The sequence below is a fragment of the Falco biarmicus genome, chromosome 3 (genome assembly GCF_023638135.1).
Source record: "Falco biarmicus isolate bFalBia1 chromosome 3, bFalBia1.pri, whole genome shotgun sequence".
NCBI lineage: Eukaryota > Metazoa > Chordata > Aves > Falconiformes > Falconidae > Falco > Falco biarmicus.
In genome coordinates this window covers 87,684,393-87,706,798 of record NC_079290.1, presented here as the reverse complement: position 1 = coordinate 87,706,798, position 22,406 = coordinate 87,684,393, and the positions used below count along the sequence as shown (strand labels likewise).

At 39.7% G+C, this 22,406-nt stretch overlaps 1 protein-coding gene across 6 annotated transcripts in view; it reads left to right on the top strand.

The window, feature by feature from the left end:
* The window catches only part of DENND3 (DENN domain containing 3), a 44,682-nt gene extending 22,601 nt beyond the window's left edge, over positions 1–22,081 (top strand). For 5 of the 6 annotated variants that reach the window (XM_056333025.1, XM_056333024.1, XM_056333023.1 and 2 more), the window contains 14 exons: positions 1,483–1,579; positions 6,835–6,938; positions 7,243–7,424; positions 8,030–8,551; positions 9,402–9,664; positions 10,216–10,386; positions 11,236–11,365; positions 11,833–11,940; positions 13,171–13,310; positions 14,543–14,703; positions 16,279–16,412; positions 17,395–17,510; positions 17,640–17,777; positions 20,542–22,081. In XM_056333025.1, coding sequence (XP_056189000.1) covers positions 1,483–1,579; positions 6,835–6,938; positions 7,243–7,424; positions 8,030–8,551; positions 9,402–9,664; positions 10,216–10,386; positions 11,236–11,365; positions 11,833–11,940; positions 13,171–13,310; positions 14,543–14,703; positions 16,279–16,412; positions 17,395–17,510; positions 17,640–17,777; positions 20,542–20,742 — 2,467 coding nt within the window. In that variant the 3' untranslated portion in view covers positions 20,743–22,081. Of the gene's footprint in view, positions 1–1,482; positions 1,580–6,834; positions 6,939–7,242; positions 7,425–8,029; positions 8,552–9,401; positions 9,665–10,215; positions 10,387–11,235; positions 11,366–11,832; positions 11,941–13,170; positions 13,311–13,403; positions 14,485–14,542; positions 14,704–16,278; positions 16,413–17,394; positions 17,511–17,639; positions 17,778–20,541 lie in introns of those variants that run through there. The other variant, XM_056333028.1, reaches the window with a different exon arrangement.
* The last annotated feature ends 325 nt before the right edge of the window (positions 22,082–22,406 follow it).

Genomic DNA, 22,406 nt, shown 5'->3' with positions numbered 1-22,406 from the left:
CCAGATAAAGATGAGGAGAAAGGCATTTTGCTGCTGACAGCTTGAGCTCTTTAATGCACTAAATGCTTGGCTACAAAAAATGAACAGGTGTTTTGCTGTCTAAGAGACAATATGTTTTGCAAAGGGATTGATTCTTCACTTGCTTTCATTCTCCTTTCCTTCAAACTTACGTTCTCTGTTCTTTTTTTTCAGCCTTGTTTCTTCTATCTTCTAATGCTATAACTACCAGTGTCCAGGAGTGAAGGGAAGTAAATCTGCGATGCAATTGTTCTGCCAGTTGTTACTGTCTTCAGTGAAGCACTGTAGTATTTTTGTGTCTGTGTAGGTTCCCCGTTTAAAGCAAACAATGCTAAATTATGTAGAATTATATAGAACTATGTACTTCTACTAATGATTGTTTTTCTGAACCCATACAGCTTGGTAAACTTATGCACTTTTATCACTGATCTGTGAAAGACAAGCGATGTATGTTTTCTGCATGGGTATAAGATTCCCCTTTTGTGCTTACATTCAGATTTTAGCTTACCAATTTATTTTCTTCATTCATGTTTTTTCATGGGAATTTCTTATTCATCAATACCCAGCATGAGTAGATGAAATAAGATGTAATAATAAGAGCCCTGATTTAACCACTTGCACATACCTGTTAAATAACTTGGATTTCTTACTCACAGACTGCAGTTTGGAGAACAGTTTTTTTTTTTCTGAAAAACTCCCACTTTCTGCTTCTGAAACAGCTTTTTCTGGCTCACCTTTAGGGCACGGAAGTTACTATTGATGTCTGGTTTTCCAGGGATAGCATAGGACCTCTGCTGCCTGCTGTGACCATGCATATAGTAAAATATGCATCAATTCTTTATCTTGCTTTCTCTTTCTGTCAACGGTTTGGTGTCTTTAACACAATTGCTAGTTGCTGCTGGCTTTATAAGCCATGTTTGAGAGTGCAACAAAAAGTTATGTAATCTGTAATATTTCATGTGTGTGTTACAGATGAAATGTAATAAGGCAGTGTTGAGGTCAGATGACAGCTTCCAAATGGCCTATGCAGATAGTTACACTTGTCTTTTTAGTGCTCCAGATGGGTTGTATGTGATTCAGGAGCTGTGTATGTAAATGTAATTCCAGGATTGGAGCCTAAATCATAAATATAGATTTAATAAATATAGAGCCCAAATATATAGATTCTCCTCTGTGGTTTCCTAAACCTAAGACTCTAAAGTGAATTTGCTGATTTGAAATGACAGTGGCAGCAGGTAGCCTGCCCTACTACTTAGAAGAGTTTACATTCTTTTTCTATGATTCAGTAACTCAGACTTTTTCATTAAAACTGAGGTTGCCTTCTGATACTGCAGCATATTTCTAACTGCCTTCTGATGCTGCAGCATATTTCTAGTAGAACCAGTGGGCTGCTGCAACTGCAAAAGTGCAGCTTGCTTACAAATCTGCAAGTATATTTATCTATGTATTTATTTTTTTCGCCAGGGAGGTAAAAGACCATCTAAATTATGAACACAGAGTGTTCAACAGTGAAGAATTTCTGAAAACAAGGGCAATTGGAGACCAGCCATTTTACAAAAAGGTAAAATCAGTGTTAAATACATTGTGATTCTCTGTTATTAATTTTAGGATTAATGTCAAATATTAATGAAATGGTCACAGTTTGGTCTGTGTGGTGGTGTTGAACCACCAGCTTTCATGGAATGCTTTACCAAATTTATTTTATTTCCTATAAACAGATAAAATAGTTGACAGTATTTTGGAGAGCAATGTACTGTGTAGTTCCAGAGCAAATTAAATGTAATTCGACGGGGGTGAGATTAACCTATGGCAGGTGGTCAGTAAAGCTATATCTAAACTGTATTCTAAGTGCAGGCACTTGTCCAGACTTTTTGGACCAAAGCCCATATGTAGACATGACTTTTCAGCAAGCCTGTGAGCACAGCGGAAGGGAGCTTCAATGACACAAATTGAAGTACCTGCTTTATCTGAATCCTGAGCAACAGGGCATGGAGTTAACGATGCCTGTTTGGCACCAGGCCATGAGCCTGTTGCCCACAACGAGTCACGGTGAATGCATGATGCCGACTGTGAGTGCGTAAGTGGGCACTGGTGTCCTTAGGGCCTGCAGTGTGACATGGCACGTAGGATGTGGGTTGATTTAGCTTACATGTATTTTACCAAGTAGTATAACTGTAAGTGCTGGTGAAGCCTGTGAAGTAATACTCAAATAGTGCATAGCCTCAGGCCAGGCCCAGTAGAGCCAGAGGCTAAGAGACAACCTGAAATCTCCACTTAGTTGTTTGGGTTTTTTTAGCCCTCCTGCTAATTCAGCTGATTAGATACTTATCTGAGTTTGAAAACCTGTAGGGGGGTGGAATTTTTCCATTTAAGCCCTGAGTCCCTTTTGTGCTTGCACTGATCAGCTTGATCCTTCGTTAGCATCAGCTCAATCAGCTGAAGGTCCAAAATGACTCAGTTTTCACCCAGTGTATACAGTGAACCAGCTTTTTATGAAGGATGCAGGTCTGTTATCCCATGGAGCACAGGTGGTACCAGTGCCTGAATCTGCCCTTTTCTGTAATGGCTTTGTATATCGTGAGGCAATGGTGTGGATTTAATTTCTCATTGAAAGGAGGATGTCTTTGTCACCAGGCTGTAGAATTTGGAGCAGTTCTCCATGCCTTTGGTGTAGGACTGTCACTGACCATCAAAGGTTGGAGTTACTTTGGGTAAGAAGGAAGGAGAAAGGAAGGGGGAATAGAAGGAAAGGAGCAGTGAAAGAAAGAGACTGAGAGTGCACGGGTTCCTGTGAGACTATCTTGCAGTGTTAGGGTACTCTGCCCAGAAGTGGGAAGGTTGAGAGTTTCATCCTTGCAGTTGAGACAGTTATTTTACATTAAACTGTTTACACCTGATTAAATTAGTATTTGCCTTCAAAGAACTAAACTGTTGTGTATGTGAGAAACAGAATTTACATGTTTTAAGCATTTGTATCTACCCACATAGTGTTCTAGGAGAATTTGGTCTTGACATAGCAAGCCAAAATCCAAAGTTATAAACTCCTGTGTTTTTGTTTTTTTTTTTGTGTTGTGACTATTAACCAAATAAAAGGTTTGCCTTAGTTAAAAAAAGTAATAGTTGTTTGGAAGAGTGTTACCTTGAACTGGGAGTGTCTATGGTTGATACCTAATTTCTGAAGGGATGTGAGACATCTTTCTTGGCTTCTTGCACCCTTTGATGCAACTTACATAGTAGTTTTTAACAGATGCTTTATTAAGTAGCTTCTTATTCTAACCAGCTGTAAGACATGTTGTGCTGTTAGTTAAGCTTCTCAAAAGTAAAATATTATGGAATATGGCCCCACTTTTTTTGGTGATACTATAGCTTGTTTAACAAACCTGTGGGTCAAAGCAAAGGTTTAACAAGGAATGTAAGAAAGTGCACCTACCATCTTACATTTGCTTTTAATTATGTTCCATGTGTGCATATGAAAGTTCCAGAGGTTTTCTTTGCCACTAGAATTTGGCAGTTAACTCTCTGGAGTAACTGTTTTATACCTGGCAAAAAGAACTGTTCACTAAGGTCAACAGGCTGTGGTTGATAACACCTTTTTAGTTTCCTGTTTTGTTTTGTACTTCAAACATATGGTAAGAAAAGTTTCTGATCATCTGTTTTAACGACATGTCAGTGTGTGAAGGAAATGATCAGAAAAGTATCTCATTTTACTTAAGTGGTAGTTGTCAAACTTGGCAGAATATCTGGCAATTCAAAGATAAACTGATGAATCCTAAATAAGAAATAATGTTTGTTGGATAAAGCTTCCAACACTAGCAAATATTCTTAAAAACAAACAAAAAGAAAAAGTTAAAAAGAACCTATTAATATGCCATCAGGAGAGAAGCTAATCAGAAATGTTCTGACCAGGATTGCAAATGAATAGAAATAATTAAAGTATTTTCAGTAGCAGTTTCTGAGGCTTAAAATGAAACAGTGGCAGTTCTATGAATTGAAATTTAAAAATAATTTAAAATTCAGATGTGCATATTTAAGAAGAGCTTTAAGCAGTTGACTCGCTTCAGTAGTAAATAACTAGGGGCAGGTTTGCCTTCAAGTAAATCTTAGAAGATAACACAGTATGGAATAGTTACTAATAGTATCTAGAATTATATAAAGAGAACTCCAAAAAAGCGTTAGAAGAGACTCTTCCAGTTCCTGCAGCTTGTCATCTCCTACACACACAATTGCCAACAAAATATGCCATCTACTGGCGAAATATGTAAAAGCAGGTGCTGTTCAACATCTTCATGGGTGACATGAGCACAGGGGTTGAGTGCACCCTCAGCAAGTTTGCTGATGACACCAGGCTGTGTGGTGCAGTTCACATGCTGGAGGGCAGGGATGCCATCCAGAGGGACCTTGACAGACTCAAGAGGTGGGCTCGTGTGAACCTCATCAGGTTCAACAAGGCCAAGTGCAAAGTCCTGCATATGGGTCAGGGCAATCCTAAGCACGGATACAGGCTGGGAGGAAAATAAATTGAGAGTAGCCCTGAGGAAATGTAGAGTAATTATAGAGGAATGAAGCTGGATTAATTAATGTTGATAATATGCAGCTGTGGGCTGGCTTCAGGGGTGGAGGGTTAGTTGATGTGGATGATATGCAGCTGTGGCTGGTTCTGTTAAGTAGTTAAATAGCTCTAAGGATGGGGTGAAGAGGAGCCCGGGGTGAAGAGAGACCTGTAAGAAGCAGAGGGAGGAGAGAGAGAGTGTTCTGGATGTAGGAGAGGCCCTGGGAGAAGCAGGGGGCCTGGATGAGGAGAGGCTGGCTGGAAGAGGAGCCTGGATGAAGAGAGAATCTGGACGCAGCAGAGGCAAGAAACAGGGTGGACTGGCCTGCAGAGGATGAAGAAACAGCGTGGACAGTAGATGAACTTTTGAAACCTTGTGGTGGATTGGTGGCTGTGCCAGGGCAAGGTGTGGGAGCTACTTATTGAAGTTAACCTGGTATGGGATGGTAAAAGCCTTGTTGCAGCCGGCTAGTTTTGAGTGCTGCGACAAGGAGACAGACCTGGGGGTGCTGATGGACAAAAAGCTCAACATGACCCAGTAATGTGTTTGCAGACCAGAAAGCCAACTGTATCCTGGGCCAAATCAAAAGAAGTGTGGCCAGCAGGTTGAAGGAGGTGATTCTCCCCCTCTGCTGTGGTGAGACCCCACCTGGAGTACTGCCTGAAGGATACAGCTCTGGGGCCCTTGACACAAGAAGGACATGGACCTGTTGGAGCAAGTCCAGATGAGAGCCACAAGGATGATCAGAGGGCTGGAGCACCTCTCCTATCAAGACAGGCTGAGAGAGTTGTGGTGGTTCAGCCTGGAGAAGAGAAGGTTCTGGGGAGAGCAGCCTTCCGGTACCTAAAGGGCCTACAAAAAGCTGCAGAGGGACTTCTTACAAGGATCTGTAGTGGCAGGACAAGGAGGAGCAGCTTTAAAGTGAAATAGAGTGGATTTAGGTTAGGTATTAGGAAGAAATTCTTTACTGTGAGGTTGGTGAGACACTGGCACAGGTTGCCCAGAGAAGCTGTGGATGCGCCATCCTTGGGAGTGTTCAAGGCCAGGGTGCATGTGACTTTTAGCGATGTAGTCTAGCGGAAGGTGTCCTTGCCTGTGACAGGGGATTGGAACTAGATGATCTTTAAGGTCGCTTCCAACCCAAACCATTCTATGAAATCTTAATGTCTTTGTAGATGTCATTTTACAGGATACGTTTCAAATGGATTGATAAGCGGCATCTTGAATAAGAATAGCTTATTTGTTGGTGAAATATTTCTATTAATTTCAGAGTATCTAGGTTACTTATGAATCTTTCTCATTTGCTTTTTAAAAACATCATAGAAATACACTGATCAGTGTTTTTTGGGGGTTGGTTTGGTGGTTTTTTTGATCTTGTGATAAACTCCAAGACTAACTAGGGTACTTTAGGCAAGCCTCTGGGATGTATCGTTAATCATAGTAGTTTTTCATAGTTACATTCAAAGATACAGCTGTCTGTCAGTAAGTTTCTAAAGCCTAGAGGTTGTATAAACATAAAGACAGGATTCCTGGTTATGACAGTATTGTCTCCTGATGAAATTTGCTTTTGATTTGCTAAACAGATTAGTTTTCAGAGTTATTTATGTCAAACAATGCTAAAAGCCCAGTGCTAGAACTAACAGTCATATAGTACACATGTTGTATTGCCTCAAATTCTAGCTTTCATCTTGTTTTAATTTGCAGTGGTGAGAGGTGATAGCTCTCCACTCTCTTTAATTCACACTTGTTATTTTTTACGGCGGCGTCTATCCTAACAATAGCAATTTGACCTTTTAGGAATTATTTCTGGATAAAACTATGATAATTACCTGGACAGGGAAAAATTTTGGTGGTTAGCAGGAGTAAAGATGCCTCTCTTGTCATTTTACTTTGATTGTGACACTATAAATTAACATTATGCAGACTTCTTAATCCAAATCATAGACAATATTATCAGCACTTAGGCAGAAAAGATTCTGTTAAACTTGTAGCTAAAACTCTGTTTTGCTTAATATTTCTTCGGGGTTTTTTTGTTTCATCTTTTTGAGGGCAGTCTGAGATTACTGTTTGCCCCTAAGCAAGTATCGTGGTACGGAAGGTGAATGGAAATTGAGTTAGTGTTCCATTGTTGAAGCTTTCAAATATTTTTGGTTTTGTGATTGCTATTCTCAGCTTTGCATATGTAAAGGTAATAAAAATGAGAAAAAAATGCTAAGAAAAATGTAATTTGTAAATGATCCATGGCTAACCAGTTTGTGTCTCACAGGTTTTAGAGACCTACATGTTTCACTCTTTTCTTAAAGCTCGTCTGAACAGAAAGATGGATGCTTTTGCTCGACTTGAGTTGAGTACCCAGTCTGAAGAGGAGAGGTAAAGTTTTCTTATTCCTTATTCTGATTTTGACTCTTTTGTTCGTATCAGTGATATAAGTCCTTTTGACTCTATTGGTATGAGATTAGGTCATCTTTGAATAAGATGATGGCTAATTGATAGGCCATTTTATTAAGATTACAAGGGTGATATGAACCTGTCCAGCAATGGCTGTTGAAATTGTAAATTGGTACTATAATTGTAATTTAATACTATTATAAAAAAAATAATAATTTAGTAATTTAGTGTGTATGTATACTGAATTTTGATTATATAGTTTATATATAATCTTTGTTTTTCTCAGATTAAACTTGATGTTTCATAGCCCGAGAAGACTGACTATTGAGAAAATGGCTTCTAAACAATTTAATCCACAGCGCATAATTAATAGGCGTATGGTAATCAGTATGCCTAATCTCCAAGATATCAAGCTGCCAGAGGGCCCTACGAGAAATTCCTCACTTCAAAGAATAGAAACAGGCGTTGGTAAGAGAAGGATGTGTTGAACAAATACGGTGTTTTTTCTGTTGTCTTTATGGGTGACATCACTGAGTGATTTTCACAGAAACAGGGTCAGATGCTGTAAAGAACTGGTGAGCTGAGTCATTTTGCATCTGTGCTTCTTGCATGTTAAATCAGTCTGCAGCCTGCTGTAACTTTTGCTGTGCCTGATTGACAAAAGACTGATTGGTCACAATAGGACTGACGGAGAATCGCTTCCTGGGGCAGTGACCATGTTCAGTCCTCGCCCACCTTATGTCTAGTTCTCCACTACCTTTAAACATAGGCTTAGGCTTATCACTGTTTAACAAGGTGAGTCTTAATAAAACTGCATGTTGGGGTTTTTTTGTTTTTTCTTTCCCAGAATTGGCACTATCAGATGTGGGAATATTCTGATGGTAAGAACAGCGGACAGAGAAATATATTTGTGTCCTTAGCACAACTGTAATCTTACTTGAATTTCACGTGATGTAATTGCTTGTTGCTGTGATGGGGATTCTTTTTATTGTTTATAGTATTGCTGGTTGTGAAGATACTTGCGCTTTTACTCACTGCTTCTTCTAACTAATGTACTTTTTGTTTGTTTTTAGCTGTGAGAATGCCCTCCAAATCAGTCAGTATGTTCAAAATCCCAGAAATTCACTTTCCTCTGATGTTCCAGTGTGTTCACTCCTACTATACAGACTTCTTCAATCATCTCAGCAAAGCTATAAATACCTTACCACCTGATAACTCAGCATTGCTGGCAAGGTACTTCTACCTCCGGGGACTTATAAGCTTGATGCAAGGCAAACTACTAAATGCGCTTTCTGACTTTCAGAACCTAGATAAAACAGACTTAAGAATTTTCCCTACTGATCTTGTAAGAAAAATAGTGGAAACCATGCCTCCTTCTGAGCGTTTGCAAGCAGACCGCAAACCTGAGCTGAAGAAGCTGATAAGTCGAGTGATGGAAAAACAAAGAGAAGTTGTGAAAATAGATGATCATGTAAAAAACTTTGAATTACCAAAAACGCACATGCAACTTGATGATTTTGTGAAGCGAATCCAGGAATCTGGGATTGTCAAAGATATAGACACTATACATCGGTTATTTGATGCCCTAACAGTAGGTGAGTATAAGATACATTTTTAGTGACCGTCTACATAGGTTCATAAAAAAAAAAAAAGTTCAAAATTATTATTGCACCAAAGTAAAATTTGTCTCCAGTTGACTTTAATTATTATTCAACATTTTCTGGGCCTCTGAAAACTCACAATATGTGAGCTTTATGGACAACTTTATTTAATTAGGATAATTACAGAGAATAGCTTTAATGTATTCAAGAATGCCTATACTTGCATCCACAATGAAGACGACAAGTCTACTTATATTTGGGCACACAATTTTCAATTTTTCATGTTGTGTAGGTGAGGTAGTTTTATGATCTGATGGTGTGCAGTTCTGCTTTGGCGTATATTATGAGTGAAGTGAATACAAACTCTCCTAATGGAAAATAGCTCTGTGTTATAAAACCACTAAGTAACATGACAAGGTGGTGGTCTGTTAAAAATAAACTAACAAAATCCAGAATTCAAGTAGCTACAATTAAATTCCTCATGGATGGTCATCATAGCAAAAGGAGAGGTTTTGTATAAACTTGAGAGAATTTTCTTTTCTCCTGAATGAGATCTGAATCTTGTGATTGATTTCTAAAAAAAATTGTTTGAGGGTGCTTTTATAAAATACTACTCAATTATCTTCTGTGCCTCATTATCCTGGTAACTGTTGTATTTTGTGGCCGCAAAGGATTAAACACTGGTCAAAATAGCAAGACTTTCTGAAGCCAGAGGTAGCATCTCACAAGAATTTGTGTTTGCTTGAGATTCTGCTGTCCAAACACTTGAACTTTTAGAATAATTAATTACTTGGAGTAACTATTGCTGAAGTCTTCAACTGTTGCAATTTAAAAAAAATTTTAGGACGTCAGAAACAAATTGATCCTGAAACATTCAGAGATTTCTACAACTACTGGAAAGAAACTGAAGCAGAAGCTCAAGAGGTGAATCTACCACCAACAGTAATAGAACATCTAGATAAAAATGAATGTGTCTACAAGTTATCGTGCTCAGTTAAAACTAACTATGGTGTAGGAAAAATAGCTCTGACCCAAAAGCGCTTGTTCCTTTTGACTGAAGGAGGACATCCTGGCTATGTCCAGATTGCTGCTTTCAGGGATATAGAGGTGAGCATCACGTAACTTCTTGTTCTCTTGCATGCCTATGGATATAAGCCATGTTCCATTCTGCAAAATGATCTGTCTCTCAACTTAGTTTCAGTAAGGAGTGTAGGAAACCTCTGAAGTCCGTAACCTACGAGTGATTAGATAAAATTCTGAGTCTTTGGACCAAAAACATCAGAGGTGATGTAGTGTGGTTTGCTAGGTGCTAGGATGAAATAGAATAAAAATCTAGAGGTTGTAGCCTCTCAATGTACAGAAATGTGCACAGTGCAGCACATGGGATATAGAGCTAGAGAAGTTTAACACGAGCTGTAAGTGTGCTTATTTGAATTTATTTTGTTGGTGTCAGTGAAACTTGTATCCACTGTAGAGTGAAGTCTGTATGATGCTGTCTGGAACTTCCATTTTCATAAAACCATCTCAGCTTAACGGTGTGTATGGACAATTGAAATTATTAGCTATAGTTAGGAATAGAGAGTTGCCCTGTAGGGGTAGGTGCTGCACCTTATCTGTGATACATCCTCCTTGTTTTCTTTTTTCTCATACCTTTCTAGGATGTTAAGAGCACAACTGTAGCTTTCCTTCTTTTGAGAATACCTACTCTGAGGATTAAAACATTCTATAAAAAAGAAGTCTTTGAAGCTAACCTTAAAACTGAGTGTGATCTCTGGTACCTGATAGTGAAAGAAATGTGGGCTGGAAAAAAAATGGCAGATGATCACAAGGTATAAATATGGGAATTTCTAAACAGATAAGTATGAATTATGTGCTTTCTGTTCTAAATAATTCATGTATCAATCTTAGAATGTCTAAGTTCCAGCAAAAAATAGCTAAAAAACTTTAAATTTTGCTTCTAAATAGAATACTTCTGGAATAATAAAAAAAGGAAAGAAATAAAGTTATAGATTGTTTTTTCTTACTCGTTGGCACAGAACTTTTGATTTACTCACCAATTCTGTGAAGCAGTTTCTGAAGCTAACAACATATGAGAGTAATGATCCTAACAGAAAATTTTCTTCACCTTGCTTCAAAATATAATGTGTAGAAAGAATTTGGCCATGCTGGGACCCTGGTGACTGTAGAATCTTTCAATGAATGGAGCAAAATGTGTTCTGCCACAGAAGCAGGGTTTTCATTTAAACTACATGATTCTTCGTGACTGCTGAATATAATAGTGAAAATATAGCTTGGTGGTTTTTCGGGAAGGAAGCACAATGTGTAATTCCCTCCTGTGAAGAAAGATCTAGCCTGAAAATGGGTACCCATCCTATGTCTGCTGTATGTTTTCCATCAGTGCCATTCATATGGTTTCATTGGCACATCTGTATCAAGATTACATCAGATCTGAAGTATTCATCCAGTCTAATGAATTTACACTGGCTCTTGACTCCCTGCTCCATGCCCTTTCTTGGGAGTGGAACACGTAATGTGGAAGTGCGGTTTCACTGTAAGTTGCATGAATTATGCTGCAGGGCAGCAACTGGTCAGTGCTTGTGTTAAGAAAGACGTGTTGTTGAATGTGGAGATTGTAATAATGAGCAATAGATAAACTACAGTAAGATTTTTGGTTTTAGGATCCTCAGTATATTCAGCAAGCATTGACAAATGTTCTTCTGATGGATGCTGTGGTTGGTGCCCTGCAGTCCTCCAAAACCATATATGCAGCCTCTAAACTGTCTTATTTTGACAGGATGAAAAATGAAGGTCAGTCACATAGCAATGATATAAAGCCTGCTGCTGTTGTATCATGTGTCTCAGCTCTTTCTGTTTATCTTCTGTTTTTCAAACTGATTTTCTGTAGAAATATAAAAAGATGTTAGTCTTGATTGCACTTTCACAGATATAGCTTATTAAATAGTATTACTAGAAAGCTTAGGGTTGAGGGTTTTGTTTGTTGTTTTCTTTTTCTTCTGTGCATCAGAACCTTAGTTGGTATGTGTGTCTCCATATTGGATGCAGTGTTTTTGTTTTGGTTGTTTAGACTGCTTGGGTGTTGTGTGCATGCTTCTGCTACCAGAATTCATACAAATGGTGTTTGGACTCTCCCAGTCAGCTAAGGCTAGAGGGAAAGAAAAGTGAGAAATGTGAATAAATGGTGCAGAATTCTTATTTCACGAGAATCTATTTCAGGCTTAAATGTGTGCTTCATGACCTTTTAAAAATTGTTTTAGTGCCTATGATGGTCCCCAAAACAACTTCAGAGACATTAAAGCACAAGATCAACCCCTCAGCTGGTGAGACATTTCCACAGGCAATAGATGTCTTGCTTTATACACCAGGTAATGTGATGTATTGCTTGCTTTATGTTAGCCCAGCTTTAATTAGTCTATAAAGCATGTTATCTCATAACGCTTGGTATTATAACTGCCTGATTTTGTTCACATTCTGACATGCTTTGGTTGTGTGTTGAATACTAAAGCAGAAAATCATTAAAAAAAAAACGGTAATAATTGGAGTAAGATACTCCAAGGCATAGCTTTCACAGTCTTAATGTGTCTTCCTGTGTTTATATGCCTTATAGTAGACCTCAATTATGTGTTAATGTGCTGATTTCCCATTAAGACTTCTGCCTTATTTATTGAGCGGGGGGGGGGTGGTGAATGATGCTCCACTATTGATCAATATTCATTTTAATTTTTTTTATTTTTCAGTAGAGTCATATGGGGATGTTTGAAACAGTGCAGGGAATAGCGTACCACCTCTTGAAATCTCAGGCAGACCTATATGCCCATGACTCTCATTGTATATTATGTGATTTAACGTACTGTTCATCACATGTAACTTAAATCCATCCCTGCAGAAAGCACTATCAATTTCCTTGTGAGCTTTTTGGTGATACTTGGCACATTTATATCTGGCTAACTCAAAAAGCATTAGAGGAAAAAAAAAACCCAAACCCAACCCCAAAGCTAAGGACTGCGTGCAGTGGGCATGAATTTAGATAGCAGATTAGTTCTGGAAGTTCCTAACTCTTAGCTTCATAACCTTGCTAGTCTTCTGATGTAAGTTCGTATGAGATTCCTGATATTTGGGCAATTTTAGACAAAAGGGGAAAGTTAGTGGAATTCCAGCGTTAAGAAAGTGGGAAGGAGCAACTTTGGGTGGGTGGGTGGTGGTTGGTTCAGTGGTGCTTTTCTTTCTTAGAAGCCTCATACTACAAAGTGGAGCTCTAATGGAGCAGGCAGAATGAGTAGATTTATTAGTTGTATTTCATAGAGCTTAAAAGCCTTCCGGCAATCCCAGTTAGCTAAGTACATTATCAACGAAAAACATTGCCTCTGCTCTGAATAACTTTGAAGTGTAAGATTGAATCATCAGGTGAGCTCAACAAATGGATGAGAACAAGCACAAATGCGTTGTGAGAACTGTGTTGTATGCTGATGATGTAAGTTCCAGAATACAGATGTATTTTGTTAGAAAGCTGCTCTGCCTAATAATGGTTTTCCCACACATCTCCAAAAGTGGTTTATTTTCTTGTATCTCTCTCATCTTCTCTGCTTTATTTCTAGGACATCTTGACCCTTCAGAAAGACCTGGCAATGCTCATCCCAAACTGTGGTGTGCTTTAAATGAGGGGAAGGTGGTGGTCTTCGATGCATCTACCTGGTCTATTCAACAGCACTGTTTCAAAATGGGCCGCTCTAAACTGGTAAGATTGACACACATTGCGATTGCTGCTTTAGTTTGGTGCTTTTGTTGCTATAGCCTGTACGACCCTGAATCGCTGTCATTCTTTTAAAAGTTGTAGAAAAACAGTTGAGATTTTTGGGCCTCAGTTAACCTGGAGAAATGGAGATTTTTGAGAAGAAAGGAAAGGAGGGAAGGTGGGTCCATAATGAAACGAGTCAACTGGTGGAAGTGATGAATTGGATATTGGGAAAGCCTGCTGGCCTAATGGCCTGCGTTCATGGGGCAGGAAGGCAGGTTTGAAACAGCTGAGGAGAAGGAGTAAGAAAATCAATATAAAGAGAAGATGAGAAGGGGAGCCCTAAGAACAGATGAAGTGTCACCTGTGCTGAAGAACTGGAAACTGGGGAAAGGTATAAGGAAGACAGGTGGATGATATTGAAAGAGAGACAGTGCTCAAAAAGAAGATGACACAACCTGCAGGTTAAAGATTGTTGCTTGTGAAAGGCCACCTGAAAAGAATAACTCTCTTGATGAAAGGGGAAGCTGACCAGAGCTGTGGACTGAGTGAAAAACATGCAGTAGAGAGAACATGCCGGAGAAAGGGATTGGATAGGGTACTTATGTGAAACATCTCTGTGGGTGAGTGTGGGAAAGAGTCAGAAAGGGAGAGGAAAGGCTGATGGTGAAGAGCTGGGCGGAGGGAAGATAGAAATCCAGGAGAAGAGTCAGATACCAACCTCTTATAAAGAAGAGAAAGAAACGAGGACGGAAGTTTGGAACTGGTGGGACTCAGGAGGGAGAGAAATGAAGAGCAGCTGAATGAGGGAAGTATGTCCTGGAGTCAATAGAGGAGAAGACAGTGTTTTCTTAGACACTACTTCAAACTGAAGTAGGAAGTATGTTTATATCGGACAGGATGGCTTCCAGTACAGAACAGAGAAGTACGCTAACTTCTGTGGTTTCCCCTGATGCACTTTGTAGCATTTACTTTGTTTGGGTCAGAAAAAACAGCTTTGAATCATTTACCAAGATACATTATTAATTGTATTTACGGAAGAATAAACTCAGCAGAGATCTGTGCTCTCTTATTTTTAATAGAGCAGAGAAAAGGATATAATACTGGAGCACCAAGTCGTGATCTTATATGGTAATCACCAGAAAACTTTAGCATCTTAATACAATTTTTTTCCATGTTATGTTAAAGAGTGTTTTTTCTTCTAGATCTTACTTAATCTTACTTTTTCTCTCTAGACTTGTATGGTCATGGTAGAACAGAGTCAAGTGTGGATTGGTTCTCAAGACTCCATTATTTATATTATCAACACCCACAGTATGTCTTGTAATAAGCAACTAAATGATCATCGTTCTGATGTTACAGACATCATTGTGGAGAAAAAGAATGGAATACCCAGGTATATTTAATTACTGTGTGTTCTTCTTAAAAATACATATACGAGCAAATGTGAAGGATGTCTGTACCCGCCAGAAGAGACACAGACATGTGGAAAATCTTCCTGTGGTTGAGTAGAAAGCCATTTATGTAGCTAGAATAGTATTCACCAGCCTAGAGAATTTGGCCTGCAGTCAGCAGAGGACTAGTTAAAGATCCAAATGATATATGTTGTGCTTTAATTATTTGACTGAAACAAGGGCAAAAAGTTAACTTGTGGCAAAGAAAAAGGAGCCCACACAGGAAACCAGTGACTGATCTTCCTAGATGTTGGAAAGAATTTATTGTTTTAAATGGGGGAGCTTATTCTGCTAACATAAGCCTTCATTTAGCCTGTTTTTGTAGCTCCCATATTGTATATGGTAAAGTAAGAATTTCCTTTTTAAAGAAAGGCCATTATGTACTTTGGAACAAAGAGGACAAAGGAATGCTTTTTTGGATGAGGATGAGAGCAGCCAGGAATTGGCAGCATCCAATGATGAATCAGTACAGATGCAGTTTAAAGACCACTTCACTTGTGCTTTGAACACATCATCAACTAGGTGTTTACAGCATGCTTCTAGATTTTCCTGCCTGTTTGTAAAAGAAAAAAATACATTTATTGTTTTGTTAAGACAAAATGCTTTTGATCTTTTGGTAGCACCGGGAAGAGATTGGCTGGAGGCCTTAACCTGCTGTCTTCCCATGGGAGCAGCAACTCCCAGGCCAGACCAGACATCAGCCGTAGCTCTGCCATTGGTGCAGCAGGCGTAATGGGTTTCAGGCAGAATTTGCTTAGGTGTTGTTGGAACCTTCCGAAAAAGGTTTTCTCATCTGAAGACAACAGATGTTAAGGGTAGAAAAAAAATACTATAGTTTGTTTTCTCAGGTGCAGTAACAAACAGTTCTGAGATGTTTTTGTCCTAACTTGAGAGAAAAAGAGAAAATCCTATAGGCAACAATATTCGGGATAATTATAGGGAAAGTTTTTGTTGTACTTAACTCCTCATGCATGATGTAACATGTACTCTAGTTCACTTGGAGCTCTGAATTAGCCTGCAGTGTTTCCAGTGATACAGAGTACACTCCTAAGAAGAGAAAGGTACCTCTACTGGAATACTAGGAGACATAAGCAGCTTGAAAGTTGGATGCCTGGTTGTGACCCAGAGCTGTTCATTGCTTAAATGCACTTTCAGCTGTCTAGAGCCAGCTACCTAGAATACAGTGAGGGAAGAAAAGAAGTTTAGATCCTTCCCTAGGCATGTGGGCACAGGATGGACATGCTTCCGTGCACTCAAGACTCTGGTTACCTTGTTTTAAAGAACTGAACCAGTCTAATTGTTTGCTAGTAAAAGAACTACAGTATCTGGCCTTGAAGACTCTTGGACTTCAGTCTGTTTGAAATCATTACAGTGCTTTACTATTCCAGTCTCTGAAATGAGGAACATTAATTTGGCTCACTGAAAATTGGTTATTTTGCAAGTGAGTCTCTTCTGTGTATGTGCTCTGTTTGGAACATGAATGTATATTATACTCTTCTTTTAATCTGTACAAACAGTGAAGCATACTCGAGCAGCTTAGATGGAACAGTTATTGCTTGGAACATCAGCACTCTGAAAGTTAATCACATCTTTCAGCTGCCCTGCCAAAATCTCACTTCTATCAAGCTTCATAATGACCAACTGTGGTGCTGTAAGTTCACTTCTCAAATAATTAAAAAAACCCCCTACATATTCACATAACGCGCTGTTTTATTAGAACAATACATGAATCTCAAACTCAGACTTATATGTACATGGTATTCTTCCCCCATTCTCTATTTAAGCACCCTTGTGTAGGTAAGGCCTCCAAAACACTTGCATAGATGGCTAGCTTGGATCGCTCCTCAAGGTATTGCCCCTACTTCAGGGTGTGACTTCTGGCTACACTGTATTTTTCTCACCTCCCCTAGCGATGCCTGTCGAGAGGGCCATAGCAGTTGCAAATTTTGTTTGATATTTCAGCTAGATTTTATGGTATTGGTCTGGCTTGGTAATCCTCAGACCTGCATTTTGGCTACTTGTAGAAATTTCTCATTCCCTCTGTAGGAATTTAGATGAACAAAGGCAAGCTTTTTGCTAGGGTAAAAGGTCACCTTGAAGTCGTTTCATAAATGGTGACCGGATCAAGAATTTTGCACTGATTCTCAGTACTGCCATAGCAAGAGCCTGGATCCAAACGTATCTTAACAAAACAGCAGCTAAAGACTTGGGAGATCCTGGTCCTGCTATGGGCAGTAGTGATGCTGCTGGTGCTGTAGTAGAGTAAGGATTCAACTCTGTTAACCTTTTAGCACAGACACTTGGTCTCAGTTCTGTAGATGAAAATAATTATTCTCCTTAAGTTCTTACGTATAAGATGTCCTAATTTTAAGGAGTTTTTTTCTCAATCGTTTTTGGATTCTAAACTAATAAGCGTAAGCGCTGCAGAATAGAAGTCAGTGTTTAGAGAAAGAACGATCTGGAAAACGGATACTGTGAAAACCAGGAAGAAGTACCTCAAAAATTTCACTGTTGACTGAGAAACAAGACAGTTGTTAGATGCATCCATTTTATTTAGCCTTTTTTCTCCATGATATATAGAGATGGAGGAAGTTGGCACTTCTGTTACTAACTTTTTATTTTTAACATTGAAGGTACTCGGAGTTGCATACTTGTAGTGTCAATTCATGAATATCAGCTGCAGATGAAAATTGAGCATCACCTGAAGGATGTGTGTTCCTACTTTCTGTGCTTCCAGCTCTTTCCTGAGGTATTATATCTAAACTGACAATAGAGTTTAAAGGAAGCATGACTATGTGGCATTACAAGCCATAGTTACTTATTGCAATATACCTCCTGTCAGCAGTACTCACGTTAAATGTATCTTTCTGTGCTTCAGAGAGATGAAGTGTGGGCATCTTACTCGCAAAGTAGTGACGTGTATATTTGGAACACCAAAGACTTTTCAAGTACACCTCAAAAGATTAATCTTCAGGATTGCTCTGAGATTACTTGTATGATAAGAGTTAAAAATCAGGTGAGAGACATTTGGACTGTGTTTACCTGTTGTGGAATTCTTTGCTGAAGTTTTGTTTGTTTGCAGCTCTGACGGGCTGTCATTGGTTAGTGTCCTTACTGGGTGTTTGCCATATGTACTGGTTTGAAACTTTGATTCCCCTTTGAAATTAGAAGCTAACGACTGCCCGCCACAACTGGCTGTTACAGGTATAGCCTAAAATGCTTCTCAAGCCAAAAGCCTCATCAATAATTAAATGTGTGGTGACTTTTATTAGCCATTAACGTTTTCGAGGAACTGTAGAAACTGAACATTTAGGTTTGTTGATATTTAATCTCAGGATTCCGAAGACTAAGCCTTGGAAAAGATTAATAGACAAACAGTAAATGGCAGCTAGCTAGCCTGTTTTTATATATAACCTTTTTCTTGTTTAGTTACCACATTTGTAACTCAACAGAGACAAAAGGAGCCAAGGGCTTCCTACCTTAGCATCTTGTGTTCCTGTCATACCTGTTGCGGTGCAAATGATTGTAGTTGTGATACCACGTGGACAGGTTCTGGGTTAACTTACAAATAAATATCTAAGATGTATCTATTGGGAAAGCAACTATCTGAATCTTTGGTGTTTCCTCCTTCCTTCCTCAAAAATGATTTTTTTTCATGAAGTGCCTCATGAGATAAGGAAGCTCTCTGTGTATTCAGCCCTTGGTTAGATTTGTGAACTAAAATAGAAAAACCTTTTGATACATCCTTCCTCAAAGTAGAGATGAATATATTTAACCCAGGGGGTTAAGAGGATTGTTTGGAAACCCCAAGGCATTAAGCTCTCTTTTGTTCTACCTAAGAACTGTGTTCCTTTTCTCTTTCAATTACTCCTCACACAGCTCCACCTTAACTACCATTGTAATTCAGCTCACTGATACCAAAGGAACAACTGGAAGATATCCCTGTGTGAAATGTCTCCTGAACTTGAGTGTTCAGCACCTCATCTTTTAGCCTGCCAACAGCTCAGCAGCCTTGGTTGTCCAGGGACGAGTCTGGAGCCTGCTGTAGTAGCTGGAGCACACGTACTCCTCTTCTACACAGCGCTGCAGTTGCTAAGAATGAACTTGCAGCTTGTTAAAGGCTAGTGACAGCATTGGTAGGGTTGTCTGCCACAGGCTTGTGCTTCAATTAAAAACCAGCCGATTTTAGTCTTTTAAGAAACCTGAGACAAAACCATTTGTATAATGTGCCTGTCTGAAGTAAGATGCTTTCTGGCTGCCAAGCATTGCTAATACACAGCAGTGAGTACTTATCTTGTGCAAAGTTTTGTGCAGGGTGACCACAGCTTCTGTTTTTTCTGCTGCGCCAGACCAGGTACCTCTGACCCTGTATTCTGCTTCTTACTGCTGGCAATAGCAGTGTGAAGTAGGGAGCACACGTGAACCTGGCCTGTACCTGCAGTCCATTCCCCTTAAGCACCCTCACTATCCGTGGTCCTTGTTTATGGGTACTACAGTATGCACATCTGTCTCAGCCATTTATTAGCTATTTTTGAACCAGATCTCTGTGGATCTGATTGTATTTCGAACTTGCTGGTGCCACAGTTTCCCATAGCAGCTGTTTCTAGAAGTTCAGTGCCAGCCACGTACAGAGAAGTACTTTTGTCTAAGTGAAACTGAACTCTTACTTGCTTCCACATGTGACCCTTACTTAACTGTGGGATGTGAAAAATGATTCTACATTCTGCTCATCTGCACTTTTGTGACTTTGTAAACCTTGATGTGATCCCTCCTCAGCTGCCTTCTCTCCAGCCTAGGGAGTCCTGCCTTTTTCCATCTTTGCTCGTACGACAGCTGTTTTTTTTCTCCTGATAGTTGCAGTTAATCTTCCCAGGATTTTCACTGCTCTTGCAGTGCAGAGAGCAGATATCCAGAGCACACAGCACTGGAGAAATGGGCATGCTGTGGTTTATGCAGTGGTAAAGTGACACCTTCTGTTTTATTCTCTGCACTGGGTCTGTGGAACCAAAGGCAAGTTGAGTTGCTGAGGTGAACAGCTCCAGTGCTGGCACGATCAGCAGCCGAGCGCTCTAGTGTGATGCACAGAGATGTTTCCTGAACTGGGGGAACTTCAGGGGAGCAGAGACACCTGCCAGGAGCCCACAGCTCACATGGCAGCGGCTGAGGAGACTGGAACAGGGCCAGAGTCAACAGTGGGCAAGCCACCCCACTTGTAAAGGAAACCCCTGGGGAATGCTAGAAACGGGGACAGGCAAATGGGCTACAATGTGGCAGTTTGTGCAGCAGTTGGCGCACAGGAAGGGTGTTATGACTCTGCTGGCTAGACCAGGGAGCAGTGGGGATCCACCCAACAGAAGGCCCTGTCCTCTGCACCCACGGTGACTGACGCAGCTGCCCAGACAGAGCTCGGGTGGGAACGGGCAGCCACCCCGGTGCCCCGCTGCAGGCCGTGCCCGGCTCTTATGGCAGTACCAGCCAGCAGCGGTGAGCGCTCCCGTGGGAGATGTGCCCAGCTGGAGGAACTCCTCCACTCAGTGGCAGAGCACCGGGAGGAGGGGAGTAGGCTGAGGAGGATCAGGGAGTCGGGGTGGGGAAGACAGAAAGACTTGAGGTGGGGTGGGGAGATACTTATATATGACATTTTTACTGTTTCTTTTTTTCCAGCCTAGCAAGAGAGAATCCTCATTGATACAATGTGGCACATCAAACTCCTCAACTGTGTCCTAGCCTGAAATGTGAAGTAATGAAAATGATTGTGGTTTGGTCTTGTTTTATTCCAGATGTGGGTTGGCAGCAGTGGAAGTTTGCAAGGCAAAACCAAAGGGAAGATCTATGTGATCAGTGCTCAGAAGAAGACTGTGGAGAAAGAGTTGGTTGGTCACGCTGATACAGTAAAGGCGTTGTGCTCAGCAGAGGACAGATACGTCCTCAGCGGCTCTGGAAAGGAAGAAGGGAAGATTGCCATTTGGAAAGCTGAATAGTTAAGCTATTCAAAATATGTCTTACCTGTGCTGGAAAAAAGTGAAGACCTCAGGCTGTGTTTACTCCAGCGTTTTGCACATGTTTCAACCACCTGTCAGTGTTACTGTTTTCTATTTATTGAATTATTTTAATCCCTACATCGTTGTAGAAAATCGAAATGGAAGTGACTCTCTCCTTGCACCTTGTGCTGCTCCTGCAGGTTTGGTAAAGAAACAGAAATGTGAACAGAGGGGTCACTGGCATTCAGCTTGCCATGTGGTGATGTGAAGGATCAGGGTTATAGGCCAGGTGGCACTGAAAGCATCGAAGCCAGCTCAGTAATTCTACTGGAGCTCGTTCTGTGCAGTGCATGTGTTGCCTAAAAAATGGAATTAGATACTGTGTTTACAGCCTATAATAGCTGGAAACGATCACCAAAAAGAAAAAACAAAATGCATTTATTGGACTTGTGGAGTCACTATGAATGCTGAGTATCTTTCTGACCTAGCAGCTAGATTCAGCTGGGAAGACTGTCCATTACCCCTGTATGTATATTTATGGTGCTGTATTTCAAATGTAAACACAGACAGGTTCTTCCTGGTGGCACTGAAAGCTCACTGCTGCTCAGACAAGACACTTGCATATTTTTTAATGACCATTGCACTTAAAAACTTTTCTTCTTTAAAAACGATGCACAGCGCTTGACATTTCTAACTGGTCTTTTTTTCTCTGAAAAAAAACCCCACCTTTTTTTTTTTTCTTTCATCTGAAGCACTTAAATTAAGTGGTTTCTGTATATATTATACTTGCTTTTGGAAACAATCTTTCAGTTACTGTGCAAACAAACCTGGAGACTGTGACTGAAAGGAGGAGCAGTACAATCAGAGGAACTGCTGTTATTTTGTGTAGAAACTGCTTTAATTTTTAACTACTGCAGAGTCATCAAACTACTCCTTGATTACTGAAGTGAGCATCATCAAATTGCAGTCTGAGGATTCTCTTTAGCATTCCCTAACTGCTTCCTGATGTACGTCTTTTTTTCCATTTATGACAATTCTCTATAAGTAAAACAATAAATATATACAGAATAGTTTTATCTGTATCAGTGCTGAGGAAAGTGGAAGGCAATATTTTAAATATTGTAAATAGAAAGGAAAAAAAGGGCTGCTACTTTTGTTAATAAATATGAAACAGTGTAGACCTAATACAAGTGTAAAGTACTGGAGATATGCACCTTGTAATATTTCTAACTCTTTCAATGTACTGATGAAAGGTTTTATCATATGATGGTAACTGGAATTGTACCTTTTTAGTTTTGTTTTATTTTTCAATTTAAGAATATTAAACACCATATTGATACTCTGGTCTCTATACTTTCTTTGTTTTCCTGTGTAACTTGATACACGATAAAAGAATGATGATTTTTAGTGCTCACTTGCATCCTGTTTGTGTACTATGGGGAGTAATTGCCTGGCTTTTTCCCTCTACATATTCTCCTTTCTAAAATCAGCTTCTCATCTGTAACTTTCAGGCTTCTTATTTCCTGTCCTGGCAGCTGTCTGACTGGTGATGGTAAGTGAAATGAATTATTTACTGAATCAAAAGATTTCTCTGTACAGAGACACACAATGATGAAAATGTCAGCTCTGCTCCACATTTTAAAACTGCATTCTAAAGGGAATGT